The 17,864-nt window shown below is 36.2% G+C and overlaps 4 protein-coding genes across 4 annotated transcripts; 3 read left to right on the forward strand and 1 right to left on the reverse strand.

Annotated features, from left to right (window-relative positions):
- Positions 1 to 2,462: 2,462 nt before the first annotated feature.
- On the forward strand, positions 2,463 to 3,407 carry LOC125847890 (uncharacterized). Its single transcript, XM_049527610.1, has one exon. It carries the CDS (start codon positions 2,530 to 2,532, stop codon positions 3,334 to 3,336), a length of 807 nt encoding a protein of 268 aa, XP_049383567.1. The 5' UTR covers positions 2,463 to 2,529; the 3' UTR covers positions 3,337 to 3,407.
- A 1,428-nt stretch (positions 3,408 to 4,835) lies between these two features.
- Positions 4,836 to 6,486, reverse strand: LOC125847880 (protein GRAVITROPIC IN THE LIGHT 1). Its single transcript, XM_049527601.1, has one exon. It carries the CDS (start codon positions 6,375 to 6,377, stop codon positions 4,938 to 4,940), a length of 1,440 nt encoding a protein of 479 aa, XP_049383558.1. The 5' UTR covers positions 6,378 to 6,486; the 3' UTR covers positions 4,836 to 4,937.
- A 5,078-nt stretch (positions 6,487 to 11,564) lies between these two features.
- Positions 11,565 to 12,911, forward strand: LOC125847885 (uncharacterized). Its single transcript, XM_049527607.1, has one exon. The coding sequence runs from the start codon at positions 11,675 to 11,677 to the stop codon at positions 12,626 to 12,628; it is 954 nt and encodes a 317-aa protein (XP_049383564.1). The 5' UTR covers positions 11,565 to 11,674; the 3' UTR covers positions 12,629 to 12,911.
- Positions 12,912 to 14,137: 1,226 nt separating this feature from the next.
- Positions 14,138 to 17,569, forward strand: LOC125847879 (uncharacterized). Its single transcript, XM_049527600.1, has 7 exons — positions 14,138 to 14,340; positions 14,421 to 14,553; positions 15,697 to 15,800; positions 15,902 to 16,073; positions 16,183 to 16,323; positions 16,415 to 16,500; positions 16,611 to 17,569. Exons 1-7 carry the CDS (start codon positions 14,249 to 14,251, stop codon positions 17,350 to 17,352), a joined length of 1,470 nt encoding a protein of 489 aa, XP_049383557.1. The 5' UTR covers positions 14,138 to 14,248; the 3' UTR covers positions 17,353 to 17,569.
- Positions 17,570 to 17,864: the final 295 nt, after the last annotated feature.

The raw sequence follows: 17,864 nt of genomic DNA on the forward strand, positions 1-17,864 counted from the left end.
ATGGTGACCACTGTAACCAGTGGCGGATGTAGAGTGTGTCCAGGGGGGTCATCCGACTCCCCTCGGAAAAAAAATTACACTATATATATAAGATCAATTTTTTTGTGTAAGTGTATATATTTAAAATTGAACCCCCTGAGCATATGTCAAAGGAGTAGCTCAATGATTTATGGGGTTCAGGATTTCGCCTATGTTTTATTTGAACCCCCTTGATAGAATTCCTGCCTCCGCCACTGACTGTAACTATGGCAATCTTAATTTCATCATATGTCTTCTGCGATAATTGGAAGCACTAGATATAATCAGGAGGGTTATTCAATCAAGTCCTTTTTTTTCTAGCTCCTTAGCCAAATTCAAGAAAAGAAAAGAAAATCAAGATCCAGCAAAAATATCTGGCACAGAGATCAGCGGGGCAAAACAGACAACATAACGTTCTTTCGAACAATTAAATGGAAAAAATAACACTGCCACTTCGTTCGACTCCATATCAGTTTAATCTGACAGACTACTGTGGCCTTGCTCAGCAAGCTTAATTGCGTTGCTCCCAAAAAGTCCACTAGCAGTCCCTGAAGACGACCTGTATGCTCCCCAAATAAAGATTTAAAGGGAACTTGACTAACTAAAATGTGGCTAGCACTCTTTTGAGGCTCAGCTTGACAACTCAAATGTAATTTGGAAGGAACATAGGTGCCTGATTACATCACTGAGTTCTCTCCTAAAAATCTTCTCATGCTAATTGCGAAACTTTTATTGCACATGTTTAGTTGGCTAGTTAGTTTTCACATATATAACGTTCATGGGAAGCTTAACAGCCTTCCCTTTGACCTGTTGGTCGTGCCTCATGGTGCCCCGTGGCTAGCTATTAAGTGCATAGTGCCATGGACAGGCCTGCTAGATTTTGCAGAGCCAACTTACAAATGTGTCTGTGCCTGTGTCAGAGATCTTCAATCCTGTCAGAAGGAAAAAAGGATACTCAAGTACAGAGCCAGCTTCACCAGAGGAGCCCAAAAGTTATTCCTGGTCTTAACTATTTAAATAAATGGATGAAGAGATTGGTGAATCAGAATTCCAAGATTCAGATTTGGACACTACCTATGTGATTAGTTACTAAGAGGAGCCAATTTAGTGTGCATTTTAATTTCGCAAAAGAATAGCATATGAAAGTCATGCAAACAACATTAACTTTGAAACTTGGATGGAATCCTTCGACCGTCACCCTGAGTGCTTTGAAGGACCATTTAGGTGCCTGATTAGATCGAGGGGCTGTCTCCTGAATATATTCTCTCCATCTAGTTCATTCTGCATTCTTATGTGTTCCTTTCCCTGCATACTTAAAAAATAAGATATCTCAGAGAGAATGTGAAACTCATGGTTTTAACTCATAAAAGTTCTGTAAAAAATATAAATTTCCCTCTCTTTGCCCTGGAGGGTGAGTTGTAGAGGAGAACAATTATTCAGTCAATAATTTGATAAACATTAAACAAGCACAGCAAATCCAGCCATACATGCATGCACAAAATTAAATATTTGAATTTCCAATACACTCATGTATCCATTATTGATTTAATTAAAAATTGCTAAGCCACCTACTGCTGAACTAATTAAAAGGATAGAAATCATAGCCATATCTTGGAAATCTTTGAGAAGAACTTCTTAGCTGTAATCTTCCAAATGGAGCCAAAGAAAATAAAAGGATATGATTGCACTGGCATGTATTAATTAGCTCTGCCTATATGATTTTTTATCTTTAAATTTTTCATACCGTAAGTTCTTAGTTTTGTTTCTAATTTAGGTAATAATTCCAATTTTATTGTTTAGTTCTTCACTAAAATCGCAGAGTACAAAAAATTAAAGCATGAAAAATAGGAAAGAAGACCACTCCTGCAATCTGATGATGTATTCCTTTATTATTTCACCTTGCCCACCATATAATAAAACATTTTAAACAATTAGATTATACAGCTCATATGTGCTCTTCTACAGTTGATAAATAAGCTACTCCACCCATTATTTTAATCAAGTACATTAGGCCTTTCTAAATTTCTCGGAATTATTAGGAACATTACATCTAGTTGAGAAGCTTATAGAGATATGATTCCAACCCCTTGCCAAGCAAATCCAAAAGAATACTTCCATACATGTACATGTTCCATAAAATAAACTTCAGTCGTGCATTATGAATTTTATATTTAATTTGCTAGCCCCTTTGAAAGTCTTGACACCTTAAAATAATCCCATTACTATGTAATTATTTACATCTCAATCATCTAATTATTGTGTTATAGTAGTTGATGGATTTAAGCTTTTATGGAGGAGACAACCATACCTGGCTACGTATTACATGACAAACACTAACTAAACAACTGAAGAAATAAAGCAATCCAGCCTTGCAATCACATGCTTATTTAATTAGGCCACTGTTAATCTTGTCTCTCTTACTATGGATGTCTACCTATAAATACCAACACTCGAGCTTCAATGCCAACACAAGTTTTAAAACTCCCCTAATCAGAGAGAAAATCATAAGAAATGGCTGCTCTTTCTTCAAAACCTAATCACATTCGATCAGTCAGTTTTCCTGGCAGATCACACCCAGCCACCCAGAGAGTTGAAGAGGAGCTAAACAAGCTCAAATCTTTGGAAGTATCAGTTGCACCAGCAGCTGTGACCAATGGTCTACTTGGTTTGGAGAAATTATTCAAGTGCATTGATGATCTTTTCAACTTACATCAAACCCTTCAAGCCCTCTCCCAGAATCTACATGCAAAATGGCTTGACGATTTATTGGATAAATCAGTGAGGCTTCTTGACTTTTGTGGCACAATAAGGGAACTTGTCTCACAATGTAAAGAAAATGTAAGAGATCTTCAATCCTCCCTCAGAAGGAGAAAAGGAGATTCAACTACAGATGACAGCGTTGAAAGATTTACCTCTTTCATCAAGAAGATCAAGACGGATGCCAAAAGATTAGTCTCCACTTTGAAGCAAATGGATCAAGTGACTGCAGTATCGATCTTGCTAGATGCAGATCAAGATGCATTACCTGCGATTAGAGCAATAAAAGAAGCTAATGCAGCATGTCTTTCAACTTTCCAAATGCTCTTGTCCTTCTTGTGTGTGCCACTTTTGAAGCCTAAGCTATCTAAATGGTCACTGCTTTCAAGATTGGTAAACAAAGAAAGAATAGTTCCACTAGTCCTAGAAGAAAACATGAGCTTAGAGGCCAAGCTTGAAAACTTTGAGGCTTATCTTGTCAGCTTCGAAGATGGATTGGAAGCAACATTTAGATGCCTGATTAGATGTAGAAGCTCACTACTGAATGTTTTATCCTGCTAATGTGGCAGTTGATATTCCATATACTTTAAATTGTATATACACAGTTTTGTAGTTATGTAGAAATATACAATCTTCAGGTGATTGAGTATACATCAATTTTGTGTCTTTTTCTCTATCTATATCTATATAGTAGTACATATGGAGTGTGCATGAATACTGCAATAAACTGTGTTAGTAGGACTATAATTCAAATACCTGAATAAGAGTCCAATTTATCATGTTACGCGTAGAGTTTTAGCGTATAGAAAGAGTTTCTGCAGTATTTGTCAAAATCTGATGTCAGGTTAAGTTTTATCCCCAAAATAGTTTTAACCTGCAGTGAACAAACTAACACAAGTCTCACAACAAACGCACTGCCAGGATGATAAAACCGGAGATATTACTCTACCTATGATACTAGATATGTTGATGGAACAGAAAGAAAATACTCCCTCCCATTCAATTTGTTTGTCTGGTTTTGACTTGACACTGAGTTTAAGAAAGTATTGCCCAAGACTATATAGGGATACAACAGTTTGTTCTCTCAACCAATGTGGAACACTTAACAATCCCTCACAAGCTCATGGCTGGACATCTAACACACACAGGGGTCCAACGTTGTTAACAGATCGAGCTGGACATCTAACATGACATGAGCCGCCAATATTGGAAAACAGAACAATGGGGATAAGGTCTTGTGTCTGATACTATGTTAAGAAAATGGCCCTCAACCTGGAAAGCTAACTCGTGAGATAAGGATAGCCAAAAACCATATAAGTAGACAACAAGCTCAATCTCTGAACCAATGTGGGGAACTTAATGACCACACTACATATATGAGACATTATTTTGATGTTCATAAGACGCATTCCTATAAATGAAGCATCTAGAATATGCAACGTCCGAACAGAAAAAAAAAATCAAATTAATAGAAACAGAAATTATTGTGACAACATGTTTCACAAAAATAAATACAGCATACGAAGAAGAAGTCCAACTAACCTTCTGGGAAGAAGTTACACAGAAATAGTCTTCTTTAAAATCCTTTTGTTTGACTACATTATATAGAAAGAATATAAGCTTCCAGCTGCAATGGAACCCTATATGTTCAATGAAACGTCAAAAACAATAACCATGAAAAGTTCACAGGACTGATCTTGAAAAGAAAATGAATGTCATGCATATATACACAGAATTTCCATCCTACGGCCAGTGGCCTAGACCCAAAAAAGGGGCTTTTATCAACTTACTCAAAGCATCATAAAGTCCAATATTAGCATACTGTATCAGTAACAAGAAAACAAAGATGAACATGCACGAAGTTGTACCAAAAACTGCAAAAATTAGTAAAGGGAACTTAAGGTTCGAAGATACCCATTTTATAGGTGAAAGATTCATTTCACAAATCCGAGCAAAAATTACATTTTTAAGTCTACCGGAGCAAAAACTATACTCACCTTTTGAAGTTTACCGGCAAACAAAAGACATAATTTCAATCATTAGTTTGCATAGAAACGATCCCCAAGTCAAATGAATCAGTTTTTATTTTGATACCAACTAATAGGACTAATACAGAGACAAGGCAAGTAGTGCATGGACTAATTTATGTCCATCCCAAAAACTTAAAACCCATTTTTGGGGACTAAATAAACCCTAGCCTTAACAACTGATCCATTTCCAAGCTTAAACCCCGGACTAACTGGAAACCCAACAACTAGACCCATACCCATTCTCCCTCCTATCCCCATGGAAATGGAATACTTCACCACACTATCCATGTACTTCGGGTGAAACTCGGATCCATTGCTTGCCTCAAAATGACTTGGCGGAGGATCCAAAGAAAACGCCAGTAAATGCAGCAGCCAAACGGTCTTTGCTAGCCCAAGAAACTCCCCGTAAAACTGACTCCTCGGATGGTTCCCAGCCAGTACCTGACGCCTCTGCTCCAAATCACCAAACAGAGATTCCTCCATTTTGGGGTGTACAATGGCCAAATACTTCTTGAAACAGAAGTTTCCAAAACTGCAAGTTGGGAGAATCCCAAGAAGTTCCATTGGGTCCATTGCTTTCATGTCCCTGTACTGTGTAAAACACTCGCGGCGGTGCTGGTCTGGGTGGAGCAGTGATGACAAGCTTCCGTCCATGTAGAATGTCTCGTGATCGAATCCTTGGAACATTTTGCGGTTCACATAAGATTCCAGTGCGTATTTTGCGTGGTTGGCTCCGACAATTGAATCCGCCGTTGGTGTGGTGGAGTTCGATGAAGCAGCTTCGATGGATCTCACTGCCGCCGCAATGTCCCAGTGAGCAGAGCGCATCAAAGAGAGGAGCAAACTCGTGAAGGATTTTGAGGCTTCTTTAACTGAGCTCACTGTAGATTCGAACAGGTCAGGTGCCGGCGACATATTAACTGGAGCTTGACTGCTGCAGTTAACTCTTCGTTTTGACTTGTTTTTCTTTCCACTATTGCTGCTAAGCAACGTCGCCGTTTTTAGCTTCTCCTTCAAATCATCGATCTCAATGTCCTTTGCCCTCACTTCTTGCTTCAGTTCTTCCACGGCTGACTCATACGGCGCCACCACTTCTCTCAGCGTCGCCGCCCCGACTCTCCAGTCCCCTCTTTCACTTCCACCGCCGACATTCCGCCGGAATCTTTCCCTCAACACTCCAAGCCTCCGCAGTTCAGATATCACAGCCACGTCAGCCACGCGCATTTTATCCTGATCCCATGGACAATGCGCCTCCTGTAGACTAACGTAAGCCTTCTTCATTGCCGACACTGCATCGAACACTTCCCCTAAAAGCATTTCCATTTCAATTACTTTCTCAGTTCTTATCTCCTCATTTTTTACCTCAAAATTCTGGAATTTTTCCAGAGTTTCCACATAAGGTGGGTGTTCTTCTTCTTCTTCGTCGTCGTCTTCGGTAGTGTACTTGTCATCTTCAGATTCGTCGGCGTCACGAGCACCGGAGATGTGGCCGTTGGAGGAAAGTGGATGGAGCAAGCAAGAAGCAGTGACACGTTGGATCAGATCCGAGAAATTGGAAACCTTGTTGGCCATTTTCTAACACAGTAGCAGCAATTTTGGGATCAAGAGTGAAAGAGATTAACAAGTCAAGGCCACTAGTTTAATTATTTACTTTTAGTAGCGATTTATTTTACAATTAATTGTCTCTCCAGTTCATATCTTTCATAGAAAATAGTCAAAATGTCCTTTTTAATGTTGGTGATTTTTCTGTCCTCATCAATCTATCGGCTCAAAAATACTTCTAACCTTATCTTTTATTTCCAATTTGAACATATTTTAAATATGTCACTCCACTAATCGTAAAAGTCAGGTAAGGGTGTATTATAACTCTTTTAATTGTTGTTTGGAGCTTTTAAATTGCTTAAGTATATGCATTGAACTTCTTAAATTTTCAAATGCATACTTCAAATTGTTGTATTTGAAACTTATTTTAAAATATGAGACAAGAAAATATATAAGTATTATATATACCATAGAAAATTAAAGAACAAAATTGAAATTATACATTGGAGAAATAAAATACATATCAATTTTTTTTAAAAAAAATAATAATTCACTCATTGCATCGGTCAAATTAGCCCTTTAAATTTGAGATTTAAATCAAAATCATCCTTTTTATTTAGTGTGAAATATATTAATAGACCTTTAACTATTCAAAATATTTTTATTTATCTCATTTCGATTCTCGGGAACGATTAGGTTGGAGAGGATGAGCCGTTAGGGTGGGCGAGGGTTCTTTTTCCCCTTCTTTGGATTATAAGAAGAAGTGGTTGGACTAAAATGGTGTGTGATCAGATCTGAAACATAAATTGATGAAGAAGTGCTTTTTCCTTTACTTTAAAAAGGTTATGTATGAAAAAAGATGAATTACTTTTACTAGAGAGGTGTGTGTCACCTGAATTTAACGCTAAATTAGGAAGTTAAACTATGTATTCTGCCTTTTTGATTGGTTTATTTTCCATGTTAAAGAAGAACGTATGTATATCTCACCCTCATGATGTGCCAAATCAGAGTGTTGAAGAGACACTTTAAAAGTAGGAGACCATTAACACTTTTCTTCCGATGACTCATTAGTCACTCATAAATAATGTAACACTTTTGGATACATCAATCTAAAGTTAATTTTCACATTTGTGCAAAAGAACAAATCATAGTGTATGACGAATCTTCTAGATATATAGGAGCATATACTTAATTGCTAGTATTATATAATATCCAGGCTAATAAGAATATTGAACTTTTTTTTTTGGATGCATCAAACAAAAGTTTCCACTTTTTGCAAAAGAATAATCATAGTGTATGAGATTCTAGATAGGACCATATCCTTGCTATTTGCACATAATAATTTTAAACAAACAAAAAGTTGAAGGCTTAAGTCATCGACCGCCTTTTAAAATTGTCCGCATAATTTACTTAGACACCTCAACTAAGACTTGTACTTATTGAACACTTNTTCCACTTTTTGCAAAAGAATAATCATAGTGTATGAGATTCTAGATAGGACCATATCCTTGCTATTTGCACATAATAATTTTAAACAAACAAAAAGTTAAAGGCTTAAGTCATCGACCGCCTTTTAAAATTATCCGCATAATTTACTTAGACACCTCAACTAAGACTTGTACCTATTGAACACTTAAATTGTTCAAAACATGTACCTATTAACACAAAATGTTGATATGGCAAAAAATGTGTTTTGCACTTTCTTGAAGCTAGTGGCGGAGCCACCTTACAATGAGGGGTTCATCCGAACCCCCTTTAGCGGAAAATTATATAATTTATGCATGGTTAAAATAATTTTTTAGGTATATATAGTAGATGTCGAACCCCCTTCGACTACTTCATGTGTCTATTTTTTTAGATTTTGAACCCCTTATTGAAAATTCTGGCTCCGTCACTGCCTAAAGCGCGTGAAAAGATTCAAAATAGTGTCTTTTTGAATTTTTTTTACATTTTTTCTTCTTTTATTGACACTTGACATTATAATTAACTTAAAAATGAATAATCACCGGCAAAAATTTCTTTCTTCTTCACTCTTAGTATGAAAATGTATATATATCTTTTTTAAAAGCTAATCTTCAAGTTATTTGAAAAGAATTAGGTTTTGTGATTTGAGAAAAAATGTATTTTGGGAAGAAGATGAAGATGAAAGGGGGTTGGGTTGGGGTGGGGTTGGGTAGAATAGGTTGACAGTTTCATTTTTTTTTTCTTTTAAAAAAAATTAGATATAAAAAGTGTTTAAAATAACTTTAAACAAAATTATTTTTTTTATAATTTTCAGGGCTCAGTGCCACATGTTATTTTTTAATTTGCCGTTTTGTCACGTCACCGCAAGTGTATCACGCACTCTTTATATATTTTGTTGATTATCAAAAAATGCCTAATAGGAACAATTTTTGAATTGATAAAAGTATTTAATAGGTACTAGTCTTAGTTGAAGTATCTAAGTGAATTATGTGGACAACTTTAAGGGGCCGCTCACGACTTAAGTCAAAGTTTAAAAGAAAATATAGCATATTCAGATGCATGCAACAAGGTAGTATAACGTGTCATTCCGTGATGAATACTGAAGTATAATACTACCTTTTGAGCTACCAAAGTAAAGATCCGGGGACACTTGTTGAATGCTAATTAAGTACATATGCATAATTAGCTCTTGGATAAAGAGTAATTAGAGGGAAATCTAAATGGGACTTTGTGAGGATCTTCAGATACAATAAATTATAACCACTCAGATATGGTACACTGAAAATATAATATGTTTAAAAAGTATATTCATCCCCTATTTCCTAGATATGAGGAAAATGAACCAAAAATATACACTTGAACATTGCACCAGGTGTTTTATATTTACCTCTATTCAAAACTTTTCTTGCCATCAAAGCAAACATTTCTAATTTTTCTCTGCTAGATTTGGGATTTCAATGCAAGCAAATGGTAACTTGCTTTAGCTATATTTAAATATTTTTACATCATTGGTACATATAATTTAGATTCATATTCAAAAATTATTAAACTTTTAGACAAATTGACAGCGTAAATATTTTTTCAACTATCAGTATATTGTTATGAACTATGCATTTACTAGTCATGGTTAGTAATGCAAGAAATTAAAATAAATATCCCTACCAATTGAAGTGCATTACTGCTTCTTCCTAAATTATTGAGATGTGGATAGGTAGCCCAAAACAACACGGTATGGAAGAGTTAAGAAAGGGACTACCAAACAGCCATACACAAATTCATTGTTTGTGACAAGTGCCCTCTCATTCAACATTTAATGAGTGTGTCCAAACCCAACTACTAGCTAGCCATAGCTAAATGTAGTGAGTGGCCACCACCTCCTAAAATTTCATTATATGCTTATTTTTATATATTTTCTATTTTGTTATGAATTATGATCCTCGAAACTTCTTTTCACCCCACATGATGTACATCCAAATATACTATTTCCATGATTAATTATGATAGTTTTCATATTGATGTAGGTCGGTCTCTAGCTCATACAAATTTTGCAACTCTTGGAATCATTGTTTAATGAACTGTGATAGTTCTCATGTAACTTTTTAGGTTACATTTTGGAGACTAAAAGAATATGTACGTACTTGCACGAATTTGTCCATACAAAATTAAAGTCAATGCAATGAAGCACTATAAATGGTACTCCTTTATTTCATGTATACTTTTCTTTTTAGCCCGCTTAAAAATAAGTGTTTTTATTTTTATCTGACAATTTTTCAATTATAATCTTCCATATTATATCGTTAAAATTACAAAATTAAAGCTCAATTTGATACAATATATTTTATCTTCAATTTTTAAGATCATAAAATTCAAAAAATAAAAAACATTTTACTTTCTTAAACCAAATTAAAACCAGAAATATAAATTAAAATAAAAGGAGTATTTTCTTTTTTGATTTCATTTATGATATTATTTTTATTTTAATCAAACATAATCATATAAATTGAGAGTATTAACATTATTTGGGTAAGTGCGTGGACCTGGGAACAGTGAGAGAACATGCCACTTATAAGAGCACAACGATGTAGTACCCACCTTATAACTTGATGAGTTGTCTCAATAAATCAGAGCTAACCACCATATGTAGCAGTAGATCTCACTCTATGAACTCAAATTCAATCTTTGGTTGTACATTTATACTTTAATTTAATGTCCAATCCAAAGTACCTCCAATCAAGACAATATTTGGGAGCCCACCCCCATTTTTCTCTATGCCAACCGACTTTTTTGGATGAATGAACCTTTGTTAAGCCCGAGCTGGCGGTGGCCTAGATGCTTGAGAAAAGTAATAAATTAAGCTTAAAAAAATTTAAGTTTGTACTACATAAATCCTTTAAATAAATAAAATATTAAAGAGAGATATGCCACTATCCTCGTCAATTATCATTATACTATAGTTGATGTAAGTATGGAAGTTGTTCTCCTGTTGGTTGAAGCCTTGACACATAGAATTATGAAAAAAATAATAATTTTAAAAACAAATAAGATTATATTAATAAATTTTAACGATTTTTATCGGATTCGATCAAGAGTTCGGTCCTAAATTATGAGTTGAGAGCAGGGTGAGCCCCGAGTCTAATCCCGACTCCCCATGGAGGTAAGGATCAGGTCTCAAGCTGGAGTTGGGAGTTGGGCCTAGGGTCGGGGTTGGAGTTGGGTAAAGTTTAGGTCGAAGTCAAGGGTAAATTAGGTCTTGGATCAACATTGAAGTAGAAGTCTAGTCAGTATCAACAGTCAAAATCTTGGGTCCTGAGATGAGGCCAAGTATTAGGGTTGAGATTAGGTCATGAGTCAGCATCGGGTCACGAGTAGTTGCTAGGGGTTAGTTGTCGGGCCTAAGTTAGGGTTAGTCAGGGTCTAGTCGAGAGGATCAAGTTCTAAGTCGAAGTTGGGGTCAGGGTTGTGTCGGGACAAGGGTCTAGGCCCGTGTTAAAGAGTGAGATTTGGATTTGGTGTCACCAAACACATCCTTAAAGCTTAAAAAATCTAAGCTTGTACCAAATAAATCCTTTAAATAAAAAATAAATAAAAGAGAGATATGCCTCTATCCCTATCATTAAACTATAGTCTATAAGTATGAAAGTTGTACTCCTGTTTGTTCGTTGAGGCCTCTGACAGATAGAACCATGACAAATAAATTAAAAAACCCACGCTTTCTTCACATGTACATCACATTGACACATTATTCCAAATTAACTATTCTTTTCTCCAAACTTTTGTCTCCTTCCATGATATTTTTGCATATATAAACAACCAGCTTAAATAATGATTCATTAACATAACCTCATTTGAGAAAGAAAAAAAAAATGAACCTTTCAACAATTCGAACAATGGCTGCTCTTTCCCCAAGGTCTCATTCTCATAGCTCTTATCGTACCCGTTGTGTTAGTTTTCCTGCTAGATCACACCCCAGCACAATCAAGATTGAACAAGTTTTGAACAAAATCAAAACTTGGGAATCATCTTCTCCTTTATCTCCAAAAGCAGAAGAAAAAACCCAAAATGCTCTGTCAAGCGGCCTTGTAGAATTATACGAGTGTGTAGAGGAACTACTTGCGCTGCCAATGACTCAGAGGGCGCTTCTCCAGCATCAAGATGACAATTTTGTGAAGGAATTGCTGGAAAGATCAGTGAGATTCATAGATATCTGCAGCAACACAAGGGATACCGTCATGTGTTTGAAAGAAAGCGTGAGAGAACTTCAATCCGCGCTTCGAAGAAGCAAAGCAGGAGATGATTTATTGACTATTGAGGGTAGTGTTAGTGCTTATATTTCTTCAAGAAAAAACACTCAAAAGGAAATTGAAAAATCCCTTACTATACTGAAACAGATAGATAACACCCCATCAGCCACAATGAAAGACTCTCAGCTCTCTGCTATAATTAGAGTTCTTGAAGATGCCAGTTTCACAACTATTTCTACTTTTCAGTCATTGTTAATGTTTCTTTCTGTGCCAGCCTCGAAACCAAAGTCCAATAAATGGTCATTGGTTTCGAAGCTGGTACATAAAGGGGTTGTAGGCAGTGAAGGGCAGAGGGAAAAGCTGACTGAGTTGGAGAAAGTTGACACTGCACTCAACAACTTGCTGGATCATGTTTCTGGACATGAAGAGGAAGTGGAAAGTTTTGAATTTGCACAAAGAAATCTGGAGAATTTGGAGAGTAGCATTGAGGATCTTGAAAATGGATTAGAGATGTTGTTCAAGCTTTTGATCCGGACAAGGGTGTCTCTACTCAACATACTTTCTCTCAGTAGATAAATTAAGGTATCATGCATAACAGCTCAAGTATTTTTTGCATGATTGAAGCTGTAATGTATAGATATTTAATTTTTAGTCGTTGAGTCCTGTAAATGAACATATTGTGTATAGTATTAGCAGCTAAGGAGGAAGAGGATTAAGAAACATGGACAAAGTTTTCCAATTTCCTAATCCTTTTCTCTGTTTGTCTTTTGTGTTATTCCAGTTTTACAGATTAGTGCCAAAATTTTGCAGAGGTGCTAATTGTGGCCAAGATTAGTGATTATTTGGACTTCTAAGGATTTAGCCCAAAGAAGTCCAAGAGTGCGTGCACGTAACATGTAGTTGTTAATGGGCTGATCTGATATGGGTAGGCCCATTCAGTATTTCAGTCCAGTAAGGGATTTTAGCCCCTTCTTGTGTATGTTCATTCTGTACTATAATCCATTAATTAATGGATCTAATTCCTCATTGTGTATGAAATTTGTGAAAAAAATTGTGAGATGGATGCTTCTTAAATTGATCTATTGCAGATGTACTAACTACATGGGGGAAAACTCCTTCCTTTTTATTTGGTTATAATAATGTGCTCAAATTAATACTATAACAATGATGCTAAGATATCTATAGAACAAGGATGATGGTGAATCTTTTAACAACTCGAATCGGATATTATCTACAAATCTAGACACCACAAGAGAGCCTAATAAAGAAGGTGCNTACTATAATTTAATCCCGGGATTATTTGGTATTATCCCTCACACCAAACGACCCCTAACAGTTAACAGTGATGCTAAGATATTTATAGAACAAGGATGATGGTGAATCTTTTAACAACTCGAATGGGATATTATCTACAAATCTAGACACCACAAGAGAGCCTAATAAAGAAGGTGCTTCGAGGTAAAAAATTATTTAGATAATCAGACTGAAATCAGTTGTAGAAATTGATATTCAACCACTACAAACTTAGGACCAAACTTTTAGATGTTCCAAATTGTGTGGAATTTTGATCGAACATTTTAGAATGTATTTTTCTTAACAATTAATAGGAGAAAGATTACAATTTTAAAGTACTATTTTAATATAATTTTTGAATACTTAAAGATTAATTACCTTAATTTTATAAGCAAAAGTGATAAATAAAAATAAAAAAAGATATTATTGAATATTTTATAATTTTCGTTTGTCTTTAATGATGGTATCTTAATGGTGAAGACAGCAGTGTGAAGAAGAAGAAAAAGCAATGTGAAAAGGGGAAGAAAAAGACGCTGTATTAAAATGATGAAAATGGTGAAGGCTGAAGAGTGTAAAGGTAGAATCCAAAAGACGTTTTCCTAGAAAGGCACAAAACCCACGGTTCAAAACCTTGAATATACATGGGATCCTCTGAAGGTCCATAATAAGACCCTTACAAACGAACGCCACGTCGTCAATAAAATAACGGCTCTTTTGTCTATGTCGGTCGTCGCTCCTCGCTGGGCCCTACCAAGACCGCCACGTCATCCACTTTTGATATAATGATATTTTTGTTTTCATCCCAAACGACCGTTACACATACAACTCTGTTCTCTTCTTCATTACCATTCTCACACACACTCTTCTCATTGCTTCACTCTCTCTTTCTCTTTTAAGAAGAAAATGACAGTAGCAAACGCTGCCACCAAGCACTGCAAGAAGGCCATGAAGATGGGTCTTTCTCTCTTCTACAGAACCTTCAATTCTTCTAAATGGTGAATTTCAATTTTACTTCTTCTTGAATAAAATAAATCAAGTTTTTTTTTTTTTTTTACATTTTTTTGTGTGTATGCAGCAAGACAATGGCAAAGATGACGGTGGCGAGAATAAAATTGCTGAGAAACAAGAGGGAGGTGGTTGTGAGGCAAATGAGGAGAGACATTGCTATGCTTCTTGAATCCCGTCAGGATGCCACTGCTCGTATTCGGGTACTTTTTTACAGTTTCGTATTTAACCTCTGATTTAGGGTTGGGGATTATTTGATTGATTGATTGATGGATTAATGGAATAATTTATATGTAACCTCGAAATCAACTCGTAGGAATGGAGAATTTGGTATATCATGCCTGGCATGTCAGTCATGGTGGCTAGCTCTCTCCTGTTACTGTTTAGAATTAGTACTGAAACCCTTATGGATCATTTAGCTTGAAACATACAATTTTTGCTTTGCTTCAAGATTATAGGGTTTCTACATGTGGATAGAGCTGACTTCTTTTTAGGATCTTTTGGGGCTATTCACCAAAACCTGGAGGCTGTGATTAACTTAATCTCGTTGAAGTGTCTTGATTGTATTTATGACTTTTCTCATTCTGAAACACTTTGTTTACTTCAAAATTATGTGCTTTTGCTAAAACTCTGTTTGCTTCTTAATTTATACCATGGGATTTAGTTGCTGAATTTCCCTCCTCCTCCAAGCTTTAGCAGCTATGCTGGATGTCTACCTTAATGTTTGAGCCAAGATACCTCTGCCATTAGATCTTTCTGGTTGTGGCTATAGATTGGACTAATCAATGTGATAGGAATGAACTCTTCTTTTTAATGCAAAGAGTATGGAAATTCCAATAATATTTCTGTTCTGTTGGGTAATCGTGAAGTCGAGAGTCTATTGGAAACAACCTCTTTACTCTACAAAGGTATGGGTAAGATCTCATACATTACCCTCCCCAGACCTCACTTGTAGGACAAAGGTATGGGTAAGATCTCATACATTACCCTCCCTAGACCTCACTTGTAGGATTACACTGGGCATGTCATTGTGGGTAATCTTGAAGTTGCTTAAAAAGACCCATAATAATTATGCACTATGAGAGGGCAGAAATACATTATGTGTTTATCTTTTGGGTAAGGGATTTTGTTGAAAGTTATCTTTCACGCCTATAAGGGTGGATATCAACAAACCTCTTCTATTTTGATATACCAACATGTGATTTTAGAATGACATATATTTCAAGTTAAAGTGGAATCTTCTTATTTCTATCGTTCATGATCCTTTTCAAGAAGTTACTGTTCTTAGGGTTGTCTCTTTCTACTAATCGTTTGGAAAGAACACTCACATGCTTCATTTTTTATAGGTCGAACATGTAATAAGGGAACAAAATATATTGCAAGCAAATGAGATCCTCGAGCTCTTCTGTGAACTAATTGTGGCTAGACTAACAATTATTGCAAAGCAAAAGTAAGATGTCTCAAGCTATATAATTTTTTTTCTTCAAAAATTTAAGATTAGAAGACAAAGCTAACAAATACCCTTGTTTTCTATTTATCTGCCTGTTGCAGGCAATGTCCAGCTGATTTGAAAGAGGGGATATCAAGTTTGATTTTTGCTGCCCCAAGGTGCTCAGATATTCCAGAATTGATGGGAATTAAAGACGTTTTTGAGAAGAAATATGGAAAAGATTTTGTTTCAGCAGCGACTGACCTGCGACCCAACGCTGGTGTAAACCGGACGGTAATCATATTTCTTCTCTTAAAACTCGTTGCTCTCTTTAGCATAATAAATGTATCTATATTGTTGTGCTTGGGAGGGGTCTAAGAGAAGTGGGTAATTGTTGCTACAGCTCATTGAAAAGCTCTCTGTGAAAACTCCAAGTGGTGAAGTCAAACTAAAAATCATGAAAGAAATAGCCAAGGAATACCAGGTTGAATGGGACACCGCAGATTCAGAGATGGAGCTTCTCAAGCCACCAGAAGAGCGTATAGTGTGTCTCTCTCTCAAAATCCATCTTTATCTGAATATGATGCCAAACACATTCGATGACTACCTAACTAGTATCTATTGTCTTTGATCAGGAAGGACCAAATGGCTTTGTAAGTGCCACTAGCTTACCCCTGAAGCCGACCTCAAAGCAACCTGCTGAGCCTAACAACCTCCCAAGGTATTCATTCATAAGTTAAAGTTTGTTTCCCACCCTACTGTTGAACCATGATATTTCTTTTGTTCTCTTTGAAAAAAAAAGGATTTGACTTGCTGGTCAATTACTAACAGGGCTTCAGATGACGGAGAATTGAAAGTTGCCAAATTTGATGACCCAGCTTCAGCTGCTAAAGCAGCTGCTGAATCTGCCAAGCAAGCAATTGCTGCAGCTGAAGCAGCTGCATATCTGGCCAGTAAAGATGCAAAAGCATCTTCTGCTGGTTGTCACAACTCTAGGAACAATGCAACTGTTGACAATATCCCTTTCATTTCTGGTGCTCAGGCTCCCAAGTTCTCGCAAAATGAAGTGGCACCACCTTCTCAGTCCATAGTTGATCTGTATGATATGCACTGGAGTAGTAAGAACATCAGGAATTCTGAAAATTCGCATGGTTCTGCTGGTGAAGAGATGCCATTAGATATGAAAAGATCACAGAAGTTTGATAGGAGACATAGCTATAATGTCCCATCCTCAAATCGTAATGTTCAGTATGATGATTCAGAGTGCGACGAGGAAATCGAGATGGAAGATCCCCCAAGTGGGACATATAAACCCAGCCCACCAACTGATACTGATGGTGGGAAGTTCTACAGAAGGCACAGCTACAATGTTCCATCAGCACATTCAGGTATCAAGTTTGATGAATCAGATGGTGAAGAAGAGATGGAAACTCAAGAATTCACTAGAGGAACCAATCGAGCCCCTAACCGTCCTGCACCTCATGTGCCTCGGGTTCATCCCAATTTACCTGACTACGACAAGCTTACTGCTCGCTTCGAGTCTCTCAAGTCCCAGAAATCTCGTCGTACCTAGATATCCAGGGTTCATGGAGTCAGATACATTTTGTGCCAGTCTAATATTATTGTATACAGTACAGAAACCAAATGATATGTTAAAAATGGTGTAGCATCATTTCGTGGAGATCACTTCTTCCCTTTGTGTCGAGTTTATAAATATTGGTGTAATAAATCTTGGATATCCATTTTGCAAGGTTGTCATTTTGCGGATCTCTGTCTCTTTCTTAGATATATTTCCTGTCTATTCTCGAGTTTGATTGTATATATATTTTTTTTATGATATAAGTGTATATTATTTCACAAATTATGTAGTTATTTTTATTTAAATTTTCGGAGATAAAAAACAATTTAGGGTAGGGAGAGAGGGAAGATGGAAAACTCTCACCTACTAGGTAAAAGTTGAAGTATTTAATCAACACACTATTAAGATTCTCCAAAATTTTGGTTAAAATCTTTGATCAATTGAGAAAAAGGTTCGGAAGTATTTTTCTTGTCTTGCTCTGAAGGTCAACTTAGCATCGATGTGTG

The sequence above is a fragment of the Solanum stenotomum genome, chromosome 12 (assembly GCF_019186545.1).
Source record: "Solanum stenotomum isolate F172 chromosome 12, ASM1918654v1, whole genome shotgun sequence".
NCBI lineage: Eukaryota > Viridiplantae > Streptophyta > Magnoliopsida > Solanales > Solanaceae > Solanum > Solanum stenotomum.

Excerpts from the sequence above, each read along its gene's own strand:
- LOC125847880 (XM_049527601.1), bottom strand. The coding sequence starts at position 6,377 with ATGGCCAACAAGGTTTCCAATTTCTCGGATCTGATCCAACGTGTCACT.
- LOC125847885 (XM_049527607.1), top strand. The coding sequence starts at position 11,675 with ATGAACCTTTCAACAATTCGAACAATGGCTGCTCTTTCCCCAAGGTCT.
- LOC125847879 (XM_049527600.1), top strand. The coding sequence starts at position 14,249 with ATGACAGTAGCAAACGCTGCCACCAAGCACTGCAAGAAGGCCATGAAG. Across the intron at positions 14,341-14,420 it reads ACCTTCAATTCTTCTAAATG|CAAGACAATGGCAAAGATGA; the intron begins GTGAATTTCAAT and ends GTGTGTATGCAG. Across the intron at positions 16,074-16,182 it reads ACGCTGGTGTAAACCGGACG|CTCATTGAAAAGCTCTCTGT; the intron begins GTAATCATATTT and ends TTGTTGCTACAG.
- LOC125847890 (XM_049527610.1), top strand. The coding sequence starts at position 2,530 with ATGGCTGCTCTTTCTTCAAAACCTAATCACATTCGATCAGTCAGTTTT.